Genomic DNA, 27,688 nt, shown 5'->3' on the forward strand with positions numbered 1-27,688 from the left:
TGTGTTCCCTGCAGCTGAGCTGGGGGAGGGGATAAAGCGCCAGAAATCACCAAGTCTTGCATCAGATTGTTGCTCCATCCTTTAAAAATAGATGTGTGTGTATAAATACACCTGGAAGGGGCTCCACAGGCCCCTGTGTGCCAGCCTGGCTCACCGTGGGCCTCTGATTTTCATCCCCGCGCATTGTCCATTCTCCCTTCATCCCGAGGCATTCATCCCTGTCTGCTACACACACACACACACACACACACACAGAATCCCAAGACATTTTTAGAAAAACCCCAGACCTTTAACAGTGAATGTGGGCATTTTCTTATTTACAAGTGCTAGGACTCAGTTGTCGGTGGTGTTTATTGAACACCTGCTACGCATACAGCAGCACCAGATTAGGCACTGGGGAACGACAAAGAAAGTACCAGAAGTAATTTGTTACTCCGAAGAGTTTATACTCTAATGGGAAGAACCAGACGACAAGTCCCGTTATCCAGAGTCCGGCATCATGACAGACAGCACCTGCATCGGCATGCAGCTACCTTTACCAAGGGGTACGTAAGTGTTTATGCATTTGGGAGGGCTGGAAGGACAGTTCCGTAGGTGATACCACAATTGTAAAATGAAAATTTCTACCCAGGGATTTGCAGGGTTTTTTTTCTTTCTCCCAGAGACCAAACAGAAACAAGTTTTCTGTCTCCACTTGAGCTTTGGGAGAAGAGGAGCCTGAGTATCTCACTCCCATGGAGGGCTGTGCATTTTGAAGCTCCGTAGGGCTCATCAGCCTAGGCGATGTGTCTCAGTGTGTGTGAGGGTGCCAGCGCAGTGGTTTGAAGGGTAGGAACGTGAAAGGGTGTCGAGGGGCATACAAATAAGTCAGTGAACCACCTGTGCAACATTACTTACAGGGGAGACTGCATGCACCCTGGGGCTGTCTAGGAGGAGGTGCTAACTGCCCAGAATCCCCTAGGTACCATGTTTTGGGGCTATAAGGGATGCTGCATATAGTGACTGCAGAAAAGGCTCTTTCTCTACATGGGGAAAAACCATCCAAAAGCCTTAAGTATCCAGAATATTCTTCTCACATTCAGGTTTTTGAATGGCCTGGAAGTAGCTCAGGGTGGTGGGGATCTGCTGACAGGCATTGCTGGGAGCAGGTTAACAGCAGAGGTCACATGACTACATCTTTCAGGCAGGTAGCTAGCACTGGGAAGACAGATGGTTGAAGCCCAAACTTGGAACTTGGAATCTTGATTGTGACCCCGCCCCCCCCCGCCACGTAAAGATTCTTTGGTTTGCCCACTGTTAAGTTAGAGGGCTAGATCCTTTAAGCAGAAGTCCTTCTTTCAGTAGATATCTATGGAAAAAGATGGAATCAAATCTGGAAAGGACCAAGTTTTGCTGTGTCATCCAGGGGACACCCCCACATCTCCTGGTCTACACACCAGCAAGGATTACGATTGTGGCCCCATAGGAATGTATATATTTGCAGACTTTAAAAGCTGCTGCCTGAGGGTCTGGCTTCCAGTCAGTGTAAAACAAGGTACTAAGTGAGATTTCTACTGACGGGTCTTGGCACACCTTCAACAGAGGGACGTATCAAGAATAGATCAGGTAGTTTAAACAATCACAGAGGTTCGAGAGACAGCCAAGAGCTAGGGCAGGATGAATGAGAAGTTTCATTACCTCCAAACATCACTCCTTCAAGAGTGAGAGAGGTAGCTGTTCAGCCTAACACATAGAAACAAATACAGAGAGTCAAGCAAAATGAGGACACAGAGAAATGTGTTTCAGATGAAAAAGCAAGACAAGACCTCAGAAAAAGACCTTAGTGATACAGGGATAAGTAATTTGTCTGACAAAGAATTCAAAGTAATGGTCAGAAGGATACTTACTGAACTCAGGAGAAGAGTGGATGAACACAGTGAGAACTTTAACAAAGACACAGAAAATAAGAAAGTACCAAACAGAAGTCACAGAGCTCAAGAATACAAGAACTGAACTGAGAAATACACTAGAGGGGCTCAACAACTGGATGCAACAGAACAGATCAGTGGGCTGGAAGCAATGAAACTCACCCAGACAGCGCAGCAGAAAGAAAAAAGAGGTTTTACAAATGAAGATAACATACGGGAACTCTGGGATATCAGGTGGAATAACGTTCACATTATAGGGGCCCCAGAAGGAGAAGGGGGGGCAGAAAAATTATTTGCAGAACTAAAGGCCAAAAATTTTCTTAATGTGGGAAGGAAACAGACATCCACAGTCCAGGAAACCCAGGGAGTGCCAAATTAGGTGAATCGAAAGAGATCCACACCAAGACACATTATAATTAAAATGTCAAAAGCTAGAGAATCTTAAAAGCAGCAAGAGAGAAACAGCTTATTACATGCAAGGTAAACCCATAAGGCTATCAGCAGATTTCTCAGCAGAAACTTTGCAAGGCAGAAGGGAGCAGCAGAACATATTCAAAGTGCTGAAGGGAGAAAACTTCTAACCAAGAAAACTCTACCTTGTAAGGTTATCATTCAGAATCAAAGGAGAGATAAACAGTTTTGTAGACAACCAAATGCTAAAGGAATTCATCATTACTAAATTGGCCTTTCAAGAAATGTAACAGGACACGGTTAAGCTGAAAAGAACTGGCACTAATTGGGTGCCTGGGTGGCTCAGTTGGTTAAGTGACTGCCTTCGGCTCAGGTCATGATCCTGGAGTCCCAGGATCGAGTCCCACATCGGGCTCCCTGCTCGGCAGGGAGTCTGCTTCTCCCTCTGGCCCTCCCCCCCTCATGCTCTCTCTCTCTCATTCTCTCTCTCTCTCAAATAAATAAATAAAATCTTAAAAAAAAAAAGAACTGGCACTAATTAATAAAAAAAATATGAAAGTCAAAATCTCACTCAAAAAGGGTAAATATAGAGTAAACGGGTAGTGGCTTAGTCTCTTGTAAAGCTACTTTGAAAGTTAAAAGACAAAAGTAGCAAAATTAACTAACTAAATTAATTAGTTAAGGAATACATAAAATAAAAAGATGTAAAAGGTGACAAAGAACATGAAAAGGTAGTGTTCTGGAATGTGTTCAAATTTAAGTTGCTATGAACTTAAAATAGACTGTTATAAATACAGGACGATGTATGTGAACCTCATGGTAACCACAAAGCAAAAACGTATAGTAAATACACAAAAGAAAATGAGAATGGGATCTAAACATAACACTAGAGAAAGTTCTCAAACCACAAGGGAAGAGAGAAAGAGAAGAAAGGAACAGAGAGAAACTACAACAACAGCCAGAAAACAACAAAATGGCAGTAAGTACACACCTATTGGTAATTACTTTAAATGTAAATGGACTAAATTCTCCAACCAAAAGCCATGGCGTGGCTGAATGGATTAAAGAAGGAGACTCGTGTCTATGCTGCCCACAGAAGACTCACTTCAGAAGTCAGGACACAGACTGAAAAGGAAGGGGCAGAAGACATTCTGTGCACATGGAGGTGAGCAAGAAAGCTTCTTGACGCTTCTGTCAGAGACTTTGAGACAAAGACTGTAACAAAGGACAGTGAAGGGTCCCTTATTCCTGTACTACACAGTGATAAAGGTGCCAGTCCAGCAAGAAGATATAACATTTGTAAGTATATTTGTACCTAACACAGGAGCACCTAAATATGTAAAGCAAATACTAACAGACCCAAGGGGAGAAGTTGACTCGATGGATACAATAATAACAGGGGACTCTACCTATATCAGTGGGTAAATAATAAGGAAAGGACAGAAAGTCAATAAGGAAACATTGGCCTCAAACAACCCATTATACCAGATGGACTTCACAGTTATGTACAATATTCCGTCCAAAAGTAGCAGGATACACATTCTTCTCAAGTACACATGGCGCACTGCCAGGGACAGATCACATGTTGGGCCACAGAGCCAGTCTCAGTGAACACAAGAAAACCGAAACCATATCAAGCATCTTTTCTGACCAGAATGGTAGGAGACTAGAAATCAATGACAAGAAGAAATCTGGAAAAAGTACAAATATGTGGAGTAAACAACATATTACTGAACAAACACTGGGCCACAGGAGAAATAAAAACATATGGAGAGACAAAAGAAAACAGAAATGAGCCACAGTGAAATCCACAGGATGGGGCAAGAGTGGTTCTAAGCGGGAAGTTCATGACAATAACAGGCCTACCTAAAGAAGCAAGGGGAGTCTCAAACAGTTTAGCCTAACAGCGTAAAGAACTAGAAAAAGAAGAATAAATGTCCAGTGTTAGTAGAAGGAAGGAAATGACAGAGATCAGAGAGGAAGGGGCGCCTGGGTGGCTCAGTCGTTAAGTGTCTACCTTCGGCTCAGGTCATGATCCCGGGGTCCTGGGATCCAGCCCCACATCGGGCTCCCTGCTCAGTGGGGAGTCTACTTCTCCCTCTGCCGCCCCCCCCCCCCCCGCTTGTGCTCTCTCGTGCACTCACTCTCTCTCTCAAATAAATAAATCTTAAAAAAAAATCAGGAAATAAATGATAGACTAAAAGGACAACAGAAAGATCAACGAAACCAGGAGGGGGTTCTGTGATAAAATAAACAAAACTGACAAACATTTAGCTTGACTCCCCAAGAGGAAAAAGAGAAAGGGCTCAAATAAATAAAATCAGATATGAAAGAAAAGTTATAACTGATACTACAGAAATACAAAGGATCATAAGAGACACTATGAACAATTAGACGTAAGCAAATTAGACAACCTAGGAGAAATGAATAAATTCCTGGAAACTTAGAATCTTCCCAGACTGAATCATGAAGAAATAGAATATCTGAATAGGCTGATGACTAGGAAGGAGACTGAGTCAGAAATCAAAAACCTCTCAGCAAACCAAAGTCCAGGACAGGACAGCTTCCCAGGGGAATTCTACCAAACATTCAATAAAACCTATTCTTCTCAGAGTCTTCCAAAAAGTTGATAGAGGAGGGAATGCTTCCAAACTCATTTTGTGAGGCCAGCATTACCCTGATCCCAAAACCGGACGAGGATGCCACAAGAAGAGAAAGTTACAGGCCAGTATCCCTGATGAACATAGATGTAGATATCCTCAACAGAATATCAGCAACAGATGGAGAACAGACACGTGAGAAGATGCTCAGCATCACTCACCATCAAGGAAATAAAACCAAAACCACAGTGAGATCCCACCTCACACCTGTCAGAATGGCTCAAATCAACAACACAAGAAAAACAGGTGTTGGCGAGGATGCAGAGAAAGGGGGACTGTTGGTGGGAATGCAAGCTTGTGCAGCCACTCTGGAAACTGTATGGAATCTCCTCAAGATGTTAAAAATAGAGCTTCCCTACAATCCAGCAATCGCACTGCTGGGTGTTTACCCAAAGCAAATGAAAACACTGATTTGAAGGGGAACATTCACCCCATGTTTGTAGCAGCCAAGATATGGAAGCAGCCCAGGTGTCCATCGAGTGATGAATGGATGAAGAAGATGGGTGTGTACGTATAGAGTGTTGTATTACTGAGCCATCAAATTAGCAGTGCGGTCTTGCCATCTGCAATGGCTTGGATGGACCAGAGGGTATGCTAAGTGAAATGTCAGCAAAGACAAATACCACATGATTTCACTTCAATGTGGAGTCTAAGAAAACAAACACAGCCCATACTCCTAGGTTCAGAGAGCATACTGGAGGTTGCAGGGCGTGGGATGGGGACCTGGGGAGGGCATGAAGACACAGACTCCCAGCTGGAAAACCGACGCAGCAGGAGCATTTAGCCAGTGGTCCTGCGTGAACTCTGGTGATAGACTCACTGTGGCGGCCGTTTGGTGGTGTGTATAGACGTCCAATCCCTACGTTGCACAACTGATGTAACCTTGTGTGTCAAATAGACTCCAGGGAAGGAAGAAGGAGGCGGAAACACAGGCGCCTGGGAAGGTGGGAGGCCTGGGGGCTGTTGTGCTTGCTTCTCCCAAATACGGACGAAATCACCCCATTTGCATGACTTGGGCAAGAGCTCCCCCACCTTTTCCACAGGCTTTCTCCCAGGAACCTGCCAGTTTCAGACCCCATTACAGGGAATTCGGCTTTCAATTTCCTGAGAACCTGCCAGTGCCCAGGGGTCTGCGCAGCTCCGCGGCCTTCTGCGAGAAAGCGAGAAAACAAGAAAGAACCTGAAAAACCCTGCTTGGTCAAATGTGAAATCCCTGGAAATGTTCCGATTTAGGATCAACACTGAAAGCCAGTGTGGACATGGAGGGGTTGTCTGCACCTGTTGGGTCCCAGAACACCCGGCGCCCTTTCCACGGCAGGAAGCACCTCGCAGTCACAGGGCGAACCCGTGAAGGAAGCAGGGGACCCGCAGCAGGAAGTTGGGGTCCTCATGTGTGACCTGCCCTGCTCAGGGCCGCCCAAGGGCCCCTCGTGGGTTTGGGATACACTCAGGCCGTTCCAGCCCCCCTGTGTCCACGTCATTCCCATCTTACGTGAGGAAAACTCAGAGCACGTGAAAGAGTAGTCTGGGATGCGGTCACATGTCGCCATGTCACCGCAAACCAGCCGGGAGCCTCTCCACATGGGGCTGGTGCCCCTCCTGCCACCCCCACCAGACCAGCGAGCCCGGGAGCGTCAGCTCTCTCCCGCCCTCCTGCCTGAGGCCCCCAGAAAGTGCAGAATCGTAACCCTTCTTAACTGGAAACTCTCCTGCATTGGGTTTTAAGTAGCTCAACAGAAATGATGGGACCGAGTCACCACGGGATTGACTGGTGCTGAGTCTGGACCATCAGTCATGGAATTCAGAGCTTGGGAGGCCTTAGACATCACCGGTGTGCCGTTCTTCCTGACCCCACATGCCCCGGTGCCGCCTCTGTGGAAATGAAGGCAGGGACAGAGCCGAGTGGCCGTGTCCCAGGCCTGGCCAGGGTGCGTGAGTCCCCGTGCCACCCACACCCTGGCTTGGGCGCCACCCCTCGTGTGGGGCCCCCGCAACTGTGTCCTGTCCTTCCTCCCCTGCACCAGAAGGACAGCCTCCAGAACTCAGCTTCCTGCGAGCAGCGTGGGGCCGGGGGCACCTGCGTTCCTCGCCCCGGAACCAGCAGGAGCTCATGCAGCCAAAGGTCCTTTGATGGGCTCCGCCGGCGGCCCAGGAGGCCTGCGCGGTGTCTTGCACCGCGGAGTGCCGTTAATACTCGATCACTCATCCTGAGGAGCCTTCTGAGAAGCGTGGAGCCGCTGACGGAGCGGAAACAGGCTCCGCTGGCGTCCGCCCTTTCCCAAGGTCGCCCGCTCACAGGTGGGCCTGCCTACGTACCCCCTGAGCCCTCGGCTCCTCCAGGCACTTCTAGGACCAGCGTACCTGCTGGAAGTCAGGCTCTGGGTTCTAATCCTTGCTCCGCGAGCCCCTTTCCTCAGATGCAAAGGGAAGGGGCTGGGGTGGTGGGTCCCCAGGCTCCTTCCTGGTGCCACATTGTGGGACTCTGCTCCTACCCAGAATGCACTGCTCCAGGGAGGCTGCAAAGGGACGGGGTGTGAGGAGCGTCCCCCCGGTGGCTGCTCCAGAGTTCCCCTGGGCCTGCCTCACCAGAAGGGAGCTGTGTCTGCCGCGGGCCATCTTGGCCCCAGGCACCTCACTCCGCGTCTTTATTCCGCCTCGCAACGGCTCCGGGGTTATTACTGGCTCTTGGCTGAGAGGAACAGGCCTGGGAGCCCACCGCAGGGGGCCCGGACTCACTCCCCAGCGGCTCTGTGTCAGCTTCCCTGTTCCGCTGCTCTTCCCTGCACCCTGGATCTCCATCACGAGGGTGTTTGGGATGAGGGATGGTACACACTGTGATTTGGCCCAGGCTGCTCGGCAGGTGATGGTGCTGGAGCGTTCTTCCTCCTTTCCTCCCTCCTTCCCGGGAGGGCTGTGGCGCCAGCCTGGACACACTGAAGCTCCCCTCAGCTGGGGTACCAGCAGTGAGCTGCCCGGGCCTCCCACCGCTCAGAACACACCAGCTGGCTAGCCGCTGCCCTGTGAGCCTCCCCTGGGCTCTCCAGCTCCCTGCAGACTCACCCCTGATCCTGCCACCCCTGCATTCGGTGTGAAATGAAAAAGATGAAGAAAAGAGCGATGAGTCCCTTTCCTCCTCTCTTCTCTCCCCAGCGTAGCAATGGGGCTTCTGCTCAAGGGAACATGGAGGGAGGGTGTCTGCTGGCCCCGCCCCTTCTCTCGGCTTCCCTCCTGCGTGTAAAAGGTTTCTGCGGGGCCAGGTAACGCGGGCTCAGGCTGCGACCTCCCTCCCCGAGGCCCGGGAGCTCCTCAGGAAGCAGCGGCCGGAGCGGGCTGTGTTCCACGCCCCCACCCCAATGCTTTGTGCTCCTCGTCCGCACACTGCATTTCCACTTGAGATGTATTTGAAGGAAGAGCTTGCGGCCGTAAAGCGTGCACGTCGTTCCTCTCATTCTGCCTCCTGAGGACCTTGAGACCAGAGTGAAATCACCCGCCATCACGGTCCCCGTCTCCTCAGCCGCCAGCCTGCCAGAGTGGGAGCAGATGGGTAATTTAGAGCCCCAGGAGGAGCCCACCCCAGATCAAAGTCTTATAGCACTGTTAGGTCTCAAACACGAGAGACTCGTCGGCGCTCTGTGAAGACCTGCGTGCGCCCTGGCCTGGGAAGAGGCAGCTGACGTTGGCTCGCGGAGCCGGTCGGAAGCGGCGTGGGGACTGAGGATGTGCGCTGCCCCGTGGCGCTTGCCTCAGCGCCTCGCTCTGTCCTCCGTCTGCTGGCATCGGAAACTCCGGTGCCGGGTGTGGTGCGAGCCCGGCACCGCCTTTTTATCAGGAGGAAATGCAGAACTCAAGCCGTCTTGCTCACTCCCTGTTCGCAAGCAGCGGTCGGCCACCGTCATCTGTGTCCACGTTCAACTCCTGCATCACCGCCGAGCGACTGCAGGAGCCTAGCGGCTCGCGTGGGGCACCCGTTCCCCGGGGTCAGCGTGCTTCCGGTCCCCTTCTTCTTCCAGGAAGTGCTCTGACTGCCACAGCCCCTTCTCTTCCCGGCTGCGCGTGCCTCGCGGCTCAAGAGCCGACTGTGCTGTGGCATCAAGACAGCTCATCCTCGGTTTCCCCTTCGACCTCGAATCCAGAAACACCGATGCTTCTGTGCTCAGGAACCAGACGGCCCCGTCCCGATTCCTCCAGGACGACCGGGTCCCTGGGCTGCCTGCGGCTCCTTCACAGGCTCCTTTCCCCGGAGCCGCGTGGTCCCTGGCCTGGCCACCGCAAGCTCCCGCACACCTCACAGTCTGAGCAGCTAGTGGCCCCCTCGCGGCACCTTGCCTGCCTTCCGGCCTCGGTGGAAACACGGCCATCGGCCCCGCAGCCTTCCTGGACTCAGAACCGGTTTCCTGCCTCGTTCGAGGGAAGAGATTTACATGAAGTCAGAGGCACCAGCAAAGGCCAGCAAAGCCGGCCGAATCCTGGAGTGGCGTCTCCCACCTGGTCGTGGAGTGAGGGGACACCAAGGAGGACTCGAACAACCCCAAGATGGGGTCCCACCCGGCCGCAGCTCTCCCTCCCTCGGCTCCCACCCGCAGGCAGCCCAGCCCGGGGGGTCTGAAGTCAGGCCCCTCATTCATGTCTTCATGGGGAAGGTCTTGGATGCAGGGCTCGGGGCTGAGGGTGAATCCCTGGTCAGTGAGTAAATCAGACTTTGGAAATCCTCCTTGCTGGCACTGTGGGTCTGATGAGGCCCCGTGCCCGGTGGGTCCGACGAGGCCCTGTGCCCAGTGGGTCTCACGAGGCCCCGTGCCTGGTGGGTCTCATGAGGCCCCATGCCGGTGGTGCCAGGAGGGACCAGCTGCCAGCCTTCTGCAGTGAGGCCCCGAGTCCACAGCAGGAGTCCTACACGCAGGCGTCTCCTGGGGCTCACGCTTCTGAACGGGTCTGGATCCCACACCTTCCAGGGGACTTGGGCCAGGGTGGGCTCATGGCTGTCACCAAGACAATTCTTGCTCTGTCTCGCAGCTGCCTCTTATTTTGGAAAAGCTCCCAGACGTGGGAGCCAAGGTTTTCCTGGTGTGTTCTTGGGATGTCCGGTCACAGAAAGGAGTGTGGGGCTCACGACTGCAAAGCTGCGCCCAGGGTTTGAGCCACCATCAGCTCGTACTGGGGGAGCGACCGCGTCGTGCTCGGAAATTAGGTCCTGGGACAAATGGGAAAACCTCGCTGTTTGTCCCTAAACTCCAGAATACCCACCCCCCACCCCGTTCCCTGCTCCAGGCAGAATTTCTTTCTTTCCTGTCTGCAAAGGTTGGTGACTTTACTTCATGGTAGTAAAACTTCTTGTCGTCGGGTGCAGCACAGAAGGCGACAAATCCCTCCAAGCAGGCGGCAGTGGCACTGGGAGCATCTGGGTATGGGGGGGGGGTTGGGGGCCGCTCCCCACCCCCCGCTCTTCTTCACAGATGGTTGCCAGAAGGCCTTGTCTGTCTCCATTTGGGGGACAGGCCATCAACCCGTCCCACCGTTCCGCATGTATCTCGGGGTCTCGAATCATTCATCATTTCTGTAGAGCCTGTCACCGTAAAGCCTGTGTTCATAGTCATTTCCTCTTTGTGTACAGGAAGAGGAATTTTTCTTGCTGCTGGTTTTGTTCTTGCAAAAAGATGGTGCCTGACTCTAAATTGCACCTGGACTTCTGTGGAAGTGACAGCTCATTCTTCTCCCGGGGGCCTGGCCAGTGCGTCCTGATGGATGAGATCCTAATGCGGTTTCTGGCGCTTGGCTTCCTCACACGGGAAGAGGTGTGGAGAAGGGGGCAGAGCTGGACTTTGAACAAAGGCAGTTATATTGGAATCAGGGTTTTAAACCAGTCCCCAGCGCAGGCGATCTCAAGTGAACACCCATCTGTGTTTTCACACCACAAATACCTTATCCCGAAGGAAACTGTTTTGACTCGGGAAGAAAAGTAAATTTCTGGGAAGCACGATGGCCCCGAATTCTGTAGCCCGCCATGGCTGAGGAGTGCGAGGAGACCTCACTCCACTCTGCCTGACATTTTCAGGACACAGGCCCTTGGCGTTGACTCTGGGTGACTCTGTCCTGTCCCCAGAGCGCGGTGCTCCCCAGCCTGGTTTCTGCAGGCGCGGCCCAGGGAGGGCTGGAGGCCTGGGACTTGGTCTCCCTGGTCGCCCTGCTCCCACCCACTGCGGCCTGTCTCAGTGGCCGCTGCAGGGCACACAGCTGGTTTACCTCCCTTTGAGGAAATCTCGGTGTCCCGCTGTTTTGGAAAGACCTGATGTGAGCCAGGAAACCCTCCTGGTCCGGCGAGCTGCTTCCCCAGGGCCCCAGGGGCTCGGCCTCGGCTGCACGGCTTGTGTTCCTCACGGGGGGCTCACACAGCGGATCGTATGTCCTCGTCCTTCTGGGGACTGGAAATCTGAGAAGAGTCCACAGGGCTGTGTTCCCTCGGAGACCCGGGGTGGGACTCCTCCTGCCTCGTCTGGCTCCCAGCATGGCCTTCCAGGCCTGCAGTCCCTGCCTTGGTGGCTGGGTGGCCGCCTCCTCTCCGTGCATCTTCCCCGCGGCAGGGACGCTGGTCACGCTGGAATGAAAGCTGCCCCTCCTGCAGGAGGACCTCCCCGTAACCCGATTTCATCCAAGGCATACCCAGTTTCCAAATGAGGTCACACTCACAGGTGCCTGGACTTAGGACTTCAGCGTGTCTTTTTTAGGGACACAATTCAACCTGCAGCTCATGCTTCCCTTTGGCTTAGGGGGAAACAGACACCCTCTGCCTCCCCTCTACCTGCTTCCAGTTTGGAAAGATTCTCTTCAAGGCAGCCCCAGCCCATTGGCCAGCCTCCTCTGGACCTTGTCCACAGCCCTGTCCCAGGCTAGCGTCCCCTCGGGCCCAGCGCATGGCCCCTAGAGCCAAGGGGGCTCCCCCACCTCCTCTCCCTCTTTTTGACCTCTGACCAGCCCGCACACAGCCCACAGCCCAACACATGAAGAAATCGCTGCTGGGACATCTGCCCTTGGGTGGCCTGCATGCCCTTCCCTAGGGCACATGGCGAGACCCCATGCGAGACTCGGCAGAGAGCGAGGCTCCAGAGTAACCGCACTTACAGTCAGATCCCAGCTCAGCTGTTTATTCGCTGAGTGACCTTGGGCAAGTGACCTCACCCTGCTGAGTCTCGATTCCCTTATCTGTGCAAGTGAGGCCATGAGGAACCCGCCCTGCACAGTGGTTGGACGGTGTGCATGCAGCCCTCAGGGTCCGTGAGGTCGGCGTACCCCAGGGGGGTGTCTGCGGAGTTGTGGTTGTAAATCCTGCTTGCATTTCATCTCGCTGCCCATCACATGGCCGTCCAAGGCCCAGGGGTCCTTCCTCATCTGACTGGGCTGCCGGCCGCTCTCTCTTGGCCGCTCGCTGATGGCTAGCCCCCATCTCCTCTCACGCCCACAGCGTCTCAGCCAGCGCTTCCCAGATCGATTCTGATGTCAGGAGCGCTCAGTACTTTTCACAGAACGGCACAGTTTGTTTTCGGAACACTGGGACATACTGTGGAAACCTTAGAAGCGTCTTTGCTGGCGGACGACGTGGCTGTTTATTTTCCACGTGTAACGTGGAGCCATGCCCAGGGTGCGTGAGCACACAGCTTGGCGCAAAGCGTGCCTGTCGCTTCCCACGCTCGCGAACTCACCGTCCAAGCACCTATTTCTCGTCTGCGAGGATTTCCGAGGAGCAGGAATGAGAAGTTTCAAGTTCAGAAAATTCAGTACGTTAATTTGGTGGTGGAAGAGCTTGAACAGGGCCACAACACCCTGGCCCACTGACCCGGGCGGGGTCGACGGTGGGAGGGTTTGCCGGCCGGCTCTGCATGCTCTGCGCCTGTGGGACACGCTCCTTTTCATCCTGCTCTTCTGCTTGCTTCCCCTTTCAGAAAAGTAAGATGCCCCAATTCCAGCAGGAACCCTTTTGGAAAAGGTTCGCAGGCGCGAGGAGGCTGACACACGGTGGCTCGTGCTTTGCTTACCCTGCAGTGGCTGAGGCTGTGCCCACTTGGCCGTCAGCGCTCAGTCGCTGCCAAGAGAGAAGAGCAGCCTCATCAGAACCCAAAGCTGCCGCCAGCGTTCCCCGCAGACAAGGCCGAGCAGCCGCATGCACCTGGTGTCCTTACCTCTCCCAGGTGCTGTGTTGTTCGGGGACCCCGACGTGGCGGCTCCACAGTGCGGAACAGATGGGAGCCCCCCTCAGGGCTGCTGTGCGGTATTGATCTTAGCCGATCCGTCAGCATGGCTCTGAGCAGGCAAACGCCAGGCTCCCTGCAGCCCAGGGAAAAGCAGAACCCCAGCCTCATCGCCATTTCCTTCCTTGGGTGGATACGTGTACTGGCCCTCCGTGTTGTTACAGCAGAACCAGAGTGGAGACAATAATGTGCTGCGTGATGTTTACTGACTTTCCCTGAGCGAAAAGCAAAGTTCCAGGGGTCACCCTGGAAACACCTGGGACTTGGGCCTGGAGGGGCTCGGTCTGGCTTCCTGGCATCATTACCCAAACGCAGAGTGGTGGGGGTAGCCGGTGCCATGGCAGTTTTCATTACTGGAAATCCGCCGGCCCATTGACCGCAGGGGTGTGGTGATGCTGTGTGTGTCGCGAGCAGGGCTGCGCCCCCGGCTCGTGGGGACTGCTCAGACAATATGCTCAGTGCCTTGGGATGATTGGCACTGGCCCCTCAGAGCTGCCGGCTTCCTGCCGCGTCCCCACGCTCCCCAGCCTGGCGCAGAGAGAGCGAGCTCGCCGCAGAGCTTTCCCCCAGGAAAAGACTGTCCGACTCGCCTGGGACTCCTGCCGGATGGCGCTGAGCTGCGGCGTTTCTCCAGGCTCCCGGCTGAGCCACAAGCTGCCGGTCAGGTCCGTGGACTGCAGTCGGAAAGCATGGGTCTGGGGGAAGCTGCACACCCACCGTGGACACCACGGCCACCTCGTTCTCACACTGCCGTGAGCCAGCTGTGGGGTGGGGGGGTGTCTTAGTGTCTGATGCAGCCGCGGAGCCTGTGCCCTCAAATCGGGCCACCTGTTAGACCCACCTGGGGCCCTGAGGACCTGGCCGAGCCCAGGACCCGGCCCAGACCCGCCAGACCGCACTCCCCAGTGACACCACGTGCAACCAGGTTGAGGACCCGCTGACGTGTGTCACTGAGACACGGTTCAGATGCAGCGTGGATGGATGGGGGGCGGCAGGAGCAGCTGGGCGGGCGCACGGCACTGTTCTGCCCCGGGGAGAACGTGGTAGGCCACGGATGTGAGCGCGTCCCCAGAGACGTTCCGTGGCTCCACCGGAATAGAAGTGGATCTTCACGCGCTGGTGTTTGTGCACGTGGGCCGGCCAGTCACTGGGGCTCAGCTGTCTTCAGGGTGTGGCTCCCGGGATCCCCAGGGTCGTCTCTGCTGTGGTCAGCCTGAGGCTCAGCGTGTTTCGTGGCTCAGCCTGGATGTAGCATTTGTCATGTCAGCTGGCACGACCGTGGGGTGGTGAGCAGCCCCCCAGCACCAGCACCACAGACAGGCGGTCTGGGCGCACAGACTGAGGGATGGCCCTTCCCTCCCACAGGACGAGCCCTGAAGCACTGGTCAGCACACCTGGGCTCGCGGCTCAGGGGGTTCCCGAAACAGCGGCTACCGAGGGTGGTGCCCCATGTGCTTCTGCCCCCATGGTACGTTCTGTTTTCACGAGGCACAGACTCTACGAACTTGTTCTCCTGTCGGCTGGAGAGAGGTCAGCGGCTGAGGCCTGAGGCGAGTGACCAGATGGTCAGGCCAGGTCTCCCCCGCAGGTGGCCTCCCTCAGTCCTCCGTAGGGACTTGCCTGTGGCCACCAGCCTACCCACAGCTCTGTTGCATCCCCACCCCGTGTCCCCCCGTGAGAGCCAGTCTGCCCCCTCGGGGGCTTCCTTCCACCTGCCCTGCCCCCGTCTAGTCCTTGTGCTCAGAGCCCTGGTGTCAGGGGCGTCTCTGTGGGCTCTGCAGACCTCTGACCACCGTCCGCACCCACCCGTCTCCTCCTCAGCTCATTCCTAAATGGCATCCCTCTGCTGAGGTCCCGGGGACTCCGTGTGGCCAAGTCAGGTGTTACTCTTCTCCCAGCTTTCTCACTTGCTAGGAGCCACCCTGCTCCCCAGACGCTCTCCACCCTTGGCCCCGGTGACAGGGCCCTCGGCCACTCTTGTGCCCCCGGCCGATTTTCCAGCATTTTGACTGGGACCCCCCCACCAGGGGAGTTCGCCCACCCTGGGGTTTGATCTCTGTGCTCCTGAGCCCTGAGTTCCAGGCGAGCTGCAGACGCTCTCTATGGCTGCCCCATCCCGGGTGGAGAGCTCCCTTAGCTCAGCCGGGCCCATGCAAAGCCAGACCTTGGTGCCATACTTCCTACCGATGAGCAAACCCAGCAGGACAACCCGTCCTGGCGAGGAGCTCCACCATCTGTCAGGCGCCAATGTCAGAAATCTGGGAGACACCCTCGACCCCAGACTCCAACCCTCACCAGTCCTGTTTTGGGAACAGACTGAAGTCTGTCCCATCCTGTGCTCCTCACGGTCACTGCCTCTGTCCTGGGCCAGGCCACCTCCTTCCTCTCCTGGCTGTGGCCTGAGCCACATGACGGCTTCACCGTTGCTGTCCCTGCTCCCGGCAGACTGTCTCATGTTAGCACTGGCCGTCCCTGAGCAGTGTCTGTCCCTGCTCCCCTAGCATCTAGCACACACAGGCTAGACCCTGGGCTTCCTCCCCGGCAGCCCCTCCACCCCCTCTCTGGACCTGGGGCCCGTCCCTGCCACTCTCCCTGCCTCCCACTGGCCCTCCTGTGTGCCTGGCCCTGTGCACAGCCCGTGACCAGCTCCTTGCTGCTCCATGGGCATCATGTGTTCCTTGTGCCCAAGCCTCTCATCTGCCAGCACCGAGAGAACCAGCGGTTTGGTTTCTGTTTTCTAAAGTGTTATAGACCAATAACTGTAAAACATTGGATAAAAGTGGATTATAGAAAAAATAAAGTCAAAGACCTAATATGAATCCCACTTTAGACGATTACATACAACAGTATTAAGATTGTATTTCTTTCTCTTTTTTTTAAAGATTTTTTTTTTTTTTAATTTATTTGACAGAGAGAGACACAGCGAGAGAGGGAACACAAGCAGGGGGAGTGGGAGAGGGAGAAGCAGGCTCCCTGCAGAGCAGGGAGCCCGATGCGGGACTCGATCCCAGGACCCCGGGATCATGACCTGAGCCGAAGGCAGTCGCTTAACCGACTGAGCCACCCAGGCGCCCTTAAGATTGTATTTCAATAGGTAGAAATGGAAAACAGTCTTGGATGTTGCACCAAGGTCACCTTGGAAGTCAGATTGCTACATCTGGTCCCTCATGTTGTGGACTAGAAGCACACGGTCGGAGTGCCGGCGTTGGCCTTTGGGCCTGCAGACGAACCGTCCCTGAACTGCTCTCGCCCAGGCACCCTGCGCCGTCCGCGCCTCCCCCCTGCACTCTGCCATGGTGCCGTGAAGCCATCTAGGGCCTTGCTGATGGGCGGGCGGTGTCTCTGGCTCTCCGACCGCCCTGGGGCAGGGGCTTCGGGGCCTGGGGCTCTGGGGGTAACGGGGAAGACTAGAGCTGAGTCTCCAGCGAGGCCCAGGCGGTTTCCGACCTCCGTTTGCAGGACTCTGACCTGTGGAGTCAGGGTGGGGTTGGAGCTCAGGTGGGGGAGCTGTGGCGTCGGTTCCAGAGAGAAGCAGAGGCAGCGGTGTGCGTGCATGCACTCCTGCGTGTGTACCTGTGATCGTGTTCACCATGTGATATGTGGGTTCACGGTGTATGTGCATACTGTACGTACACAGCACTCGCACATATGCACGGTGTATACGGATACCATCGGTGTGTATATGCCTCCCGTGTACGCATATTCGGTCCCAGCGTGTGTGTGTATCCTGTGTGTACATGACTCCAGTGTGTGTGTTCGTACCGTATATGTAACCACAGTACAGATGTATGTACTGTACACGCACATATGTGCACACGCACATACCGTGTATATGTCCGTGATCACAGTGCATATACACCTACTGCGTGCACGTGTGAGATCGAGGAGGCCGGGACTCCCCAGGACCCGCCGATGTGCTGTCTGCAAGCCACCAGTGTGATTCCGCCCGAGTCTGGAGGCCTGAGCACCTGCGGCACCAGCGTCCGAGGACGCAGTTGTGCAGAGCAAGTTCACCCCCTTTGCCCTTCTGCTCTGTCAGGTCCTCACACGATGATGATGCCCCCACACTGGGAAGGGCCATCTCCTCAGTCCGTGATTCAGATGTGAATCTCTCCCAGAGATGCCCTCAGACACAGCAGAAGTGATGCTTTACTTGCTGTCTGGGTGCCCTCAGCCCGAGCAGGGCGACCCGCAAATGTGAGCACTGCAGGGTTTTTGGGCCTGGGCCTGGGACCACGTGGACCTGCCCCCCTGGCGGCTCGGTCCACCCACAGCCTCTCCTTCCTGTTCCTCCTTCTCATCCCTGGCCCCGTTCACCCCCTGCCGTGTGTCCCTCGGGGCTGCCTCCTCATGGGGCCCGAGCACTGTGGATTCTCTGTTTCTCTGCGTGCATGGCCGCGGCTCCCTGGCCCACCCCTCAGGGAAGGAAGCTGGCCCGGGCTGCATGTTGGAGTCTTCCCACCCTGGTTACTGAACCCCCGCAGGTGAGTGTGAGGCTGGAATGTTTTGTTCAGTGGGTGGAGAGCCTTGCCCGGCCACAGAAATAGTCCCTTGGTTACTTACTCTGTCTTCGGTAAGCCCCAGGAGGGTAGGGACCAACGTAGGGTCTAGTTTCAGTGGTTATCCAAAAATGTTGTGTTAAACAAATGAATTAAGAACTGAGTGAGGGCGCCTGGGCGGCTCAGTTGGTTGGGTGACTGCCTTCTGCTCAGGTCATGATCCTGAAGTCCCGGGATCGAGTCCTGCATTGGGCTCCCTGCTCAGCGGAGAGTCTGCTTCTCCCTCTGACCCTCCCCCCTCTCATATGCTCTCTCTCTTTCTCTCATTCTCTCTCTCAAATAAAATCTTTAAAAAAAAATGAGTGAAAGACTACAGTCAAGACAAAAGTGTGAAAAGGCCCTTCGTTCAGAAGGTCTGGCGTGTGGGCTGTGTGGTGTGATCGGTCCCGTCTCTGGGCCGGAGCGGACACCACGTGCCGACAAAGCAAACCAGGACGAGAGGTGAGAAATCACGGTTTCCACCTAGAGATTCATCTGCATTTCGGGGGAGGACAGAGAGGAGGGGCCCGCAGTTCACTAGGTTATAATTAATGCTTCCGTCGTCCATCCTGGCTTCTGACAGGACACAGGGTGGGGGTTCCCTTGCCACAAAACTGATGGTCGTTCAGGCACGGTCATCAGACACTGCAAGGTGTGAAGGTAGGTGTTTCCTCTCGGCAGCACGTGCATCTGCACCAGGTGGCGGCTGCCAGCCTCGGGACTGAAGCCTCTGCAGGGAGGGGTGTTCATGTGGCCTCGGGGCAGACGTGGCTGTGACACGTATCAGACTGCATACGTGGGGTGGGGGGTCCTGGCTGCATCAGGGCCTGGAGGTGCCCAGCTGGGCTGCTCCCAATCCTTACAGGCACCCAAGGAGTTAGGAATCGTTCCCTCATTACACAGATGGCGAAGCTAAAACCCCAGGAACTCAAACGCGCCGCCCAGCACGCTAGAGCTCATCAGCTCAGAGCTGCGATTTGCACGTAAATCTGGGGACGTCTGCAGCCCGTGCCCCTTTGTGCCCCACTGCCTCGGTTTCCCTGCTGGATGGTTCATCAGTCCAGCCTCGTCGTTCTGTAGCACGTCGTGGGACCCTGAGCCTCGGAGTTAATGCAGTGACGCGGATGGTCCTTTGTCCTTGAGGCCAAGGCCGGGGAGTGCTGCCGAGACCATGGCTCTCTGGGCCTTGGAAACATTCTGGTAGTTTTGGACCCGAGTGGCTCCAGGACTTGCTCAGAGTGCCTGCTGGGAGAGAGTCCCACGGCCCCATGTGCCCTTGACCACAGAAAGGGCCTCCCCTGGGCGCAGCGTTGTGGGGGCTCTGGGCTGTGGAGGGGCTACCTGGGCAGAGGTCACGGCCAGGCTGGCCTCACCACAGATGTGGACGCTCCCCACCGGGCCTATCCCTCTGGGGCACAGGGGATCGTGCAGCCGGGAAGGCGCTTCCCAGAGCCCCACCAGCTCCTTACCTGCCACACTTCTGCCGGCATCCCCAGACTGGCTGGCGCCTCACCCTCTCCCTCCTCCTCACCGGCCACCTCGCTCACCCACCAGGGACGCTTCAGGGCATCCTGGAGGTGGTGTGTCTGACCAGAGCCCCAGTGTGTGGAACCGGCCGTGCACTGGGGATGGGACCCCTTGGGTGGCTCTGGGAAGGCGGTGACCACCCCTCAGCCTCGAAGTCGGGGCTCTGTTCCTGACCCTGCCTGCTTGCACCTGACGCCACATTCATGGGGCACACTGGGCCTGCGACCTCAGGCCCCAGCTGCGACCGACACTGCCCGGCAGGCCGCCTCTCCCAGGCCCCTGATCAGCTGGCTCCCCGCCTCCCCCAGTCTAGATGGAGCCTGCAGGCTGGGCAGGCAGGGAAGTCGGGCCCTGGGGCATCCCAGGTGGTATCGGAGTCTCCCCGGGCTCCGGCCCCTGCAGGACACACCGGCCCGGTCCCAGCTTAGCAGCAGGGCCGCTGCATGCTGCCGCCGCTTCTCCACCAGCACATAAGCAGTCCCTGTGCAGGCATCCCTCTGGCTCCTGGGGCCTGGCTGTCCCTGGCTGCCCACTTCCATGATGTCAGAACAGCCCCCAGACTCTCCTGTTTCATAGGCGAGGGCACTGAGGTTCACCGGTGAGAAGCAGCTTGTTGGGGGTCGCTCGGTTGGCCCGGCGTTGGGCCAGAGCTCAGACCGGGGACGTGAGCTTCTGCTTCCCCATCTCTGCAAAGAGCCCACAAGACCTCACTGCCTGTTCTCTGCGGGGTTGGAAGAGGGTCTGTAGGGGCCTCTCACCCCACACCTCCAGATGGCTCTGTGCGCGGGGGTCCAACTGCTAGTGGGCCCCAGGGCCTCCCTGCGCAAGCGGCCTGCATGTGGGGGCTCCCACTGGCCGGGCAGGGGGCTTCCGCAGGTGTGGATGTGAAGCAGGCCGTGGTAGTCTGTGCTTTGTCTCCTGGGGACGTTTAAGCAGATTGGCCGTTCTGAGTCCTGAGGGGAAACTGAAAACGTTTTCCTTCCCCTAAAATCGAAGACTAGAAGAGTCAGAAAAACCATAAATCGTGGAGGGTAGAATAGGCTTCCATTGTACGGGGAAGAACATCAAGGCCGGGAGAGGCTACGTGACCCACGGGAGGTCACACATGCGCAGGGGCCGAACTGAGCCCCGATCCAGGCTCCTCCTGTGCGATGCCTGCTCCCCCATCAGCAGCCTGCCCGGGGTCCACACGCAGCCGGCAGGATTGGGTCGAGCCCCCGCAGGGCACATGGGGATCGGGATGAGGACACCCAGGGTGCAGACAGCCCCAGATGGCTGCCATAGCGCACAAACAGGCGTGGGCCGGCAGGCCCCGTAGTAAGGGCTTCATCCACGAATAGCCTAACGGTACTGACCTGGTGGTCGGGCAGAGAACGGCGCGTGCCATTAACACGGTCGCTTAACACTCTTCGTGAAACGGGCACACTCCCTACCGCGTGAGACCAACCTCTGCTTTACCAGGCGGTTGACAGCGCTGGGCGGCGGCCGCGGGGGCTTGGCATGTTCAGTGGGCTCCCGGTGACCCCGCGGGGACAGGTCGCGGGTCTGGTGGTGCACATGCAGACGCCCCTTCCCGCCGGACCTGTGTCCTGATGGCCCGACGGCGGGCACGTGGTGCTGACGCAGCTCTCCCCACTGCCTCAGTGTGTCCGCTGCCTCCGACCGTGAGTCACGGTGACTTCGTGTGCCACCCGCGGCCTTGTGAGCGCTACAACCATGGGACCGTGGTGGAGTTTTACTGCGACCCCGGCTACAGCCTCACCAGTGATTACAAGTACATCACATGCCAGTACGGGGAGTGGTTTCCCTCCTACCAAGTCTACTGCATCCAGTCAGGTGAGCACGCACGGCCCGGGCCACGCCGCACACGGTGGCCGCCGGCCGTGTTCCCCCCCCCCCAACACACAAGGGTCAGGAACACGGCGCAGAGACTCATCTTTGTGAGTTCCCGTCCCTGGGGAAGGAGGGTCCACTCTGTCTGCCCCCAGCCCTGTCCCGCCCACAGACAGGGACCTCAGCCCACGCGTGTGGCCCAAACCCAGCCATTCTCTTGTGTGTGAGGACACATGTCAGAACCCAGAGGGTGTCCTCACACAGAACACCTGTTCTCATGTAGGAAGGCCCAGGCCACTTGCAAACGTCCGTGCCTCTCAGTTCATAACAAGTGACTAGCAGACCAGCCTTACTGCTGACCTAAGGAGCCCGGGTGGTGAGCACGGGGCGCGGACCAGGGCACCAGCACCCAGCCACCCTCTGTCTCCCGCATGCCCAGCCCTGCCCGCTCGCCCCGGCCTTTCCTGCCAGAGTACTGACAATCACTAAAGACGTAGTCCCCGGCCCCCGTATGCGGGGGCAGCACCTGGTGACCCGGGGCCCCTGGAGGCCGACGAACGGCAACGGGAGCCAGAACAGGATGCCTGTGGAGGTGGCAGCAGGAAGGGAGGACGGCGGGGGGCAGACGGCGGCCTGGGCCCCAGGGATGGGAACCGTTCTGGAAGGCTCACTGTCGGCTGCCCCTGCCGTAGGTGTGCTGACGGCTAGAGGCGGTGGGGAGGCTCGCCCCTCTACTCCTCTGTCCCTCTCTTCTACTCAGCCCACAAGCCCAGGACCCCCTCCCCCTGGCCTGCCGCCCCCCGGCCCAGGTGTGCTGCAAACACAGCTTCCCCGGGGAGACGGACCCCCATTCGGGCCCCCATTCCCCCTGCCAGAGAAGCAGGAGTGCTCCCGGCTGGGCACTGGGCTCTCAGCCCCGTGGGGAGCATGCTCCTGTGGGTGGCTTGCAGAGGCCATGCTGCGGGCAGAGTGCAGGGGGTGGGGTCCGGATGCGGGGAGCCCCCAGACGCACGCGATAAGCATGCTGTTTCCCAGATCACCCACAAATGGACACAGGGCCATCCCAGTCTGGAAGCCTCACGCGCCGCTCTGTTCTCTCCCTGGCAGAGCAAACGTGGCCCAGCAGCCACGAGACCCTCCTGACCACATGGAAGATCGTGGCGTTCACGGCGACCAGCGTGTTGCTGGTGCTGGTGCTCGTCATCCTGGCCAGGATGTTCCAGACCAAGTTCAAGGCCCACTTTCCCCCCAGGTGAGTGCTGGGGTTCAGCACCTCTGAAGGTGGGTGGTGAGAGCAGAGGGTCAAAGGTCAGGCTCCTGGGGTGAGGTGGGGCGTCTGGGGTCAGAGCGCGGGCTGGACGGGGCTCCCCACCCTCTCCCCCACCTCCACGTGAGCCCCAGGCGCCGTGGGGTGTGGAGAAGGGGCACGCAGAGTCGGGGTTGCTGCCAGGCAGGACCCCCAGGACCCCTTTCCCATCATGCGCACACGGCCCACGGCCCACAGGGAGGGTAAGAAATTCACGGAATTAGGAGATGCGGCGAAGGTGTGTGACACAACAGAGGTTCAAGAACGGTGTGCCTGTAAGTCTCTGGAAGAAGATGGGGTTCTGGAGGAGGCGTGGGGTAGGGGACAGGACCCACTCGCCCCCCCCTGCCTGTGCGCAGAGGCTCGGGCCGATGCTTCCATCCTCCCCTCGGTCATCACGGAAGAGGAGCTTGTCCGGAAGCAGGTAGGCCAGCTCCTTGGCGACAACAGCCATCACCGCAGCTGCTGGCGGCCACGTTCCCAGGAGGAGGTGTTGCTGGGAGAGCCGGGTGACGAGCATGCGGCCATCTGAGGCAGAGGGCAGGGCGCTGGCCGCCTTTAGCCACCTTGCTCCACGGAGTCCTGAGCGTCCTCGGGCCCCTGTGCTGGCCTCCCCTCGGGGACCTTACGCTTCCAGAAAAGACATTTGTCTGCCCACGGGGACAGCCCACCCCAGAGCTGTGTGTGCCCCCCTGCAAAGGGGGTGCTGCTGGTGGAGGAGGAGGCTCCTGGAAAATCCCGCGTCCCTCACAGTCCCGGCCGGGTGAGGAGGGAGGGACGGCACCTGCCCGCCTCCGCCCTGGACCTCACGCCCCGCTCTGGCCTTCTGCTGCTGAGCCGCTGAGCCATGCACCTGCCCGGCCACAGGGGTCCCGACCCCGCAGGTGCCCCCTCTCCCGGCCCAGCCTGTGAAGTGCCACAGCCAAGCCCCTGCAGAGATGCCGGGAGCTTCTGTCTTGCTGTCTCTGTCCTCAACAGCACAGCTTAGTAACCACAGCCTGTGTTCCATCATGAGCAATTACAGCGTCTAAAAAGGCCCAGGGGTCACAGAGGGGGGCTCACCCACACGTCGTGGTTTATGGCACATGGGGGTGCTTGGAAACGGCCAAAGCAGCCAAAAAGCCACTCAGCTGTCCAGATAGAAGACTGCGTTGTTTGGGGCAAGCCCAGGATGGACTCTTCCTCGGGCCGCACGCGTGTGGACCCTGGAGAACCACGCGATGAGCGCATATGGGGGCTGAGCACTGTGGGGGTGCCGTGGACAGGGCGAGGCCCGGGAGGAAGGGGGCTGGCTTGTCCAGGGCACCCGAACGAGAGCGAGCAGCCTCTTGAAGGTTCACGGCGAGCTCGCCCTTCATCCCTGCCCTGCCTCCCGGGGAGTGGGCCTTGCTCCTCGCTCTCTGGAATGCGCCCCAAACGTCCGCAGACTTGGGCCTGGCGCTGCCCTCCCCCAACGCTGCGTCCCGGCATGGCATTTCCTTGGGCTTTGGAGCCCTGCTGCCACCATGAGGGTCTGCCCGCCGGCCGGGCTGTCTTCTGTCCCGGACGGTTTACTTGGGGCTGCGTCACTCAGCCCCGGGGGCCCTCAGAGGAGCCAGTCCACTGGCCGCTCGCAGCCACTGGGGCCCCGAGGGGGTCAGGAGCAGAGAGGTGGTCAGACAGGGCCTGCAGGGTGATGGGGCGTGCAGGGGCGAGGCCAGCAGCCGGTGCCGCGTCGGGGACCCCCCACACGGACCACGGCCCCTTCCAGTGGCCCCACATGGCTCAGGTTCAGGTGGCTGCTGGGTTGGGGGTTGGAGCGGGGCCCATGTAACAGGTCAGGTGGTGAGACACGGCTTGGAACTTTCCTTTCTTCCCGTTTTCTACCTTGACTAAAACTCCGAGAACGAAGTGGCATAGGCAGCACAGGGTCCCCCTTGCCTGGTGGCACGTGGGGTCCTGGGTTCCTGTTGGTCTGAGGTGTCTTCCATTCCCAGCAGGCTCCGCAAGGGGCCCTGTGGGGGCCCAGTGGATGGAGGCCAGAGACGGGGAGAAGGAAGCCCGAGGGGGCCGCGGGGGCCCAAGACAGAGGAGGACGCTGCGGGCGGAGCGCAGTGCGGGCAGAGCGCCATGGGCCGCAGGGGGCCCGGGAAGGAGGCTGGTCCTCCCGCAGGCTCCTCAGCCGTCAGGGGCACAGGGTCACTGGTGGCCTCGGTCCGCAGGGACCTGCTGTCTGATCTGTGGGTGCTGCTTTCCTTCGCACAGGGGGCCTCCGCAGAGCTCCTGCAGTGACCCGGACTTCGTGGTGGTGGACGGCGTGCCTGTCATGCTTCCGTCCTACGACGAGGCTGTGAGCGGAGGCATGAGGGCGTCAGGCCCCGGGTACCTGGCCTCCGTGGGCCAGGGCTGCCGCTTGCCCGTGGATGACCAGAGCCCCCCAGCGTACCCCGGCTCAAGGGACACAGACACAGGCCCGGGGGGGTCAGAACCCTGTGATGGCGGCTCAGGCTCTTCCGAGCTGCTCCAGAGTCTGTATTCGCCTTCCGTGTGCCCGGGGGGCACGCGCCCCGACAGCACTGACATGGGGGCCCGCACGGCGGGAGAGGCGGCATCCACCAGCCCGGGCATCGACATCGCAGACGGTGAGTGTTTGCCCCACACCTGGCCTCTTCTGCGGCCTGAACCACCGCTTGTCGCTCTCCCTGAGTGTAAGGCCTCAAATGAGGCCGTCAGGTCCCCCTCGATGAGCCCGTAGCTGAGACTTCAGGAGGCACACGCCGGCTGTGGAGGCCCGCGTTTGGTTTTGTCGTGTCCATGGGAACCAGGATGCTTCCTTCCCCGTCCCTGCTTTAGACGGGGCCCTGGAAGCACTCAGAGACAGGGTCACCGTGCACATGATCAGGCGACGGGTGCACACGGTATAGGGTGGCCCTGGAGAAGCCGTGTGCACGCGGGCGCTCCCAGCAGGCGTGAAGTAACAGGCATGCGTGCCTGGCAATCGCAGCTCACGGTAGAGAGACCAGGGTGTCTCCCCAGGGAGGCTCACAGAGCCCCGTGCACATGGGAGCGCCAGTCCAGGCCGTGGCCATAGCTGCCCAGAGCCTGGCCTCCTTCCCGCACGCCCACTGCCGCCGTGTCCCTGAATCCTGCCCTTCTGGCTTGACCTCTAAGGGCACATGGTTAAAGTCTTAACGTTTTATTTTTCATGAGCTGGTGGAAGGTTTTTCAACAAAGAGACAGCATACAGAGGAGTAGTTTCCGTGATTATTAACGGATATGTGGAACTTAACAGTTTCTTCTGACACCAGGAATTACAGATGTTTTAATAAAGCTTTTAACCGCCGGTCCTTGCGGCAGACTAGTAACCGTCTCTCCTTTCACAGAGATCCCGCTAATGGAAGGAGATCCGTGACCAGCAAAGCCGCGAAAATTCTCCTGCCCCTGCGGGGACGGGAACCGTGCGCCTCAGAGGGAAGCCCCAGAGGGACCGGCCGTGGGGGCGTGGGGGGTTTCTAGCTTACCTACATGGGGACCCTGACTCGCATCATCCATCCCAGGTTCGACGCTGCGGCGGGCACTCGCGGGGAGCAGGGACGAGGGGGCCTGGGCCGTCCCGGTGAAGGGGTCTGGTGCGTCCCTGCTGCAGAGCGGGGCGGCTCCACACACGTCCCGCTGAGCCCCCCACCCCACAGCTTGTGCTGTGGGCACTGCCTGCCACCTCTGCAAGCATGTTCCCCACCGATTCACCCCGTGTCGGCTCCACGCGACACGGCCACCGTGTGGAAGGCTCCCGGGTGCGTGGGGGCCATCTCCTTGATCCGGACACAGTACTCGATTCGAGAGAGAAGAAAGGAAGGACACGGGCAGACTCTGCTTCCTGGAAGTTCGTCCACAAGTGCAGTTGATGAGCTCTGAGCCATCCTTTGGACAAACATGGTGGTTTTCTGTCTCATGGGCTGGTGCATGGATCGTGCTCCGGGTAAGTCTCGTGTCTCGTGAGTTTGCGGATGGCTGGATGTGCTCAGACGTGTCTCCTGGCGGACAGAGTTACAAGGTAACGTTCTGTTTGGAGTTTTAAGGTGTCCCTTGACCATGTGTCTCGAGAGTCGCGAGTCCCCTCCCATCACCCGTTACGATATTGCCCCTGCTCCCAGAATGCAGCCATACGTTTATTTTCCAAAACAGAAATTGTTTCTGTCAACGTGCTCTTCTACAAATAAACTATGAGGCTGGATTTTTTTTCTTTCTGTTTTGTCTGCCAAGTGCACGCCCAGACGGCTCTCTGGCTCTCCCCTCCAGCTGCTCCTGCCGCGAGGGCCTCCCCGGGCCCACTGGGTGCTGTTCCTAAGAAAATGAGTGACAGAAACGTTCCCCGAATCCTAAAACGTCTCTTTCAAATACATGCTGATCTGTGGATTTGATTTCTTTCCTCCTCTGGGCTTTAGGCAAATATAAACAAAACTCTGATCCATAAAATTGCTACATCCATGCAGCGCGGGAGCTGGGAGCTTGGTCAAATCCTGTTTTATCCTGGCACAGATTAAAAATTAAAAACAACACGGCAGTTTGAAGCATGGCTTTAATAGTGGAGTCGGGCGGGCAGAGGAGAGGTCGTGACCCCCGCGACTGGGGGCTGACGGCGGCGTCTGCGACATGCCCACCGAGCTGGCCCGGGCCCGAGAGCGGGGGGCGGTGAGGAGCAGCGTTTAGTCACGAGAACTTCGGCACAACTTTGCCTCACAAGCCGCACACAAGGAGCTAGTTTTCACGAGTGTTTGTGCTTAAATGCCACCCGGTCCACCAGGAGGCAGAGCGTTGGCAGGGGGATCCAGGGTCCACCATGGGCTGCCTCCTCTAGGCAGTGGCCCAGGACCAGGCCTGCGCAGGCCTCCCTCCGGGCCCCTGAGTGCACGGCAGGTCTTCCGGGGAAGTGGGCGTTCCTGGCCCACCTCCTTCCGGGAAGTGTTCTCCTCCCAAACTAGAGAGCGCCCCTCCCCCTGAGCCGAGCCCAGGGATGCCGCCCCAGCCGGGCACCCGGAGACGGAAGCGCAGGTGCCACACACATCCAGGTGTCTGCGGCAACAGTGTGGGAAACGTAGTGACCGGTTAGAAGATGCCTGCTCCTCGGCCTCAGAGTCTAACGCAATCACCTGGACCCCCTTTAGCTTCTGGCCCCAATCCCGCCCACAAGTGCTGCTTGCTGTGTCATTTCATCCTGGGGAGGTTGTGTGGCAGGAGAGAATGCTCGTGACCTCCCCAGCACGTCCTGGTCCTGGTCTTGGCTTCG

The 27,688-nt window shown here is 57.8% G+C and overlaps 1 protein-coding gene across 1 annotated transcript in view; it reads left to right on the plus strand.

Annotated features, from left to right (window-relative positions):
* Positions 1-26,623, plus strand: part of SUSD4 (sushi domain containing 4) — an 82,841-nt gene extending 56,218 nt beyond the window's left edge. The window contains exons 4-7 of the mRNA XM_064593531.1: positions 20,928-21,119; positions 22,224-22,368; positions 24,667-25,043; positions 25,785-26,623. Of these exons, the coding sequence (XP_064449601.1) occupies positions 20,928-21,119; positions 22,224-22,368; positions 24,667-25,043; positions 25,785-25,813 (743 nt within the window). The 3' untranslated portion in view covers positions 25,814-26,623. The remainder of the gene's footprint in view (positions 1-20,927; positions 21,120-22,223; positions 22,369-24,666; positions 25,044-25,784) is intronic.
* Positions 26,624-27,688: the final 1,065 nt, after the last annotated feature.

Source organism: Mirounga angustirostris, unplaced genomic scaffold, assembly GCF_029215605.1.
Source record: "Mirounga angustirostris isolate CCGP_5_RB_7025 unplaced genomic scaffold, mMirAng1.0.hap1 SCAF_6, whole genome shotgun sequence".
In the NCBI taxonomy this organism is placed as follows: domain Eukaryota; kingdom Metazoa; phylum Chordata; class Mammalia; order Carnivora; family Phocidae; genus Mirounga; species Mirounga angustirostris.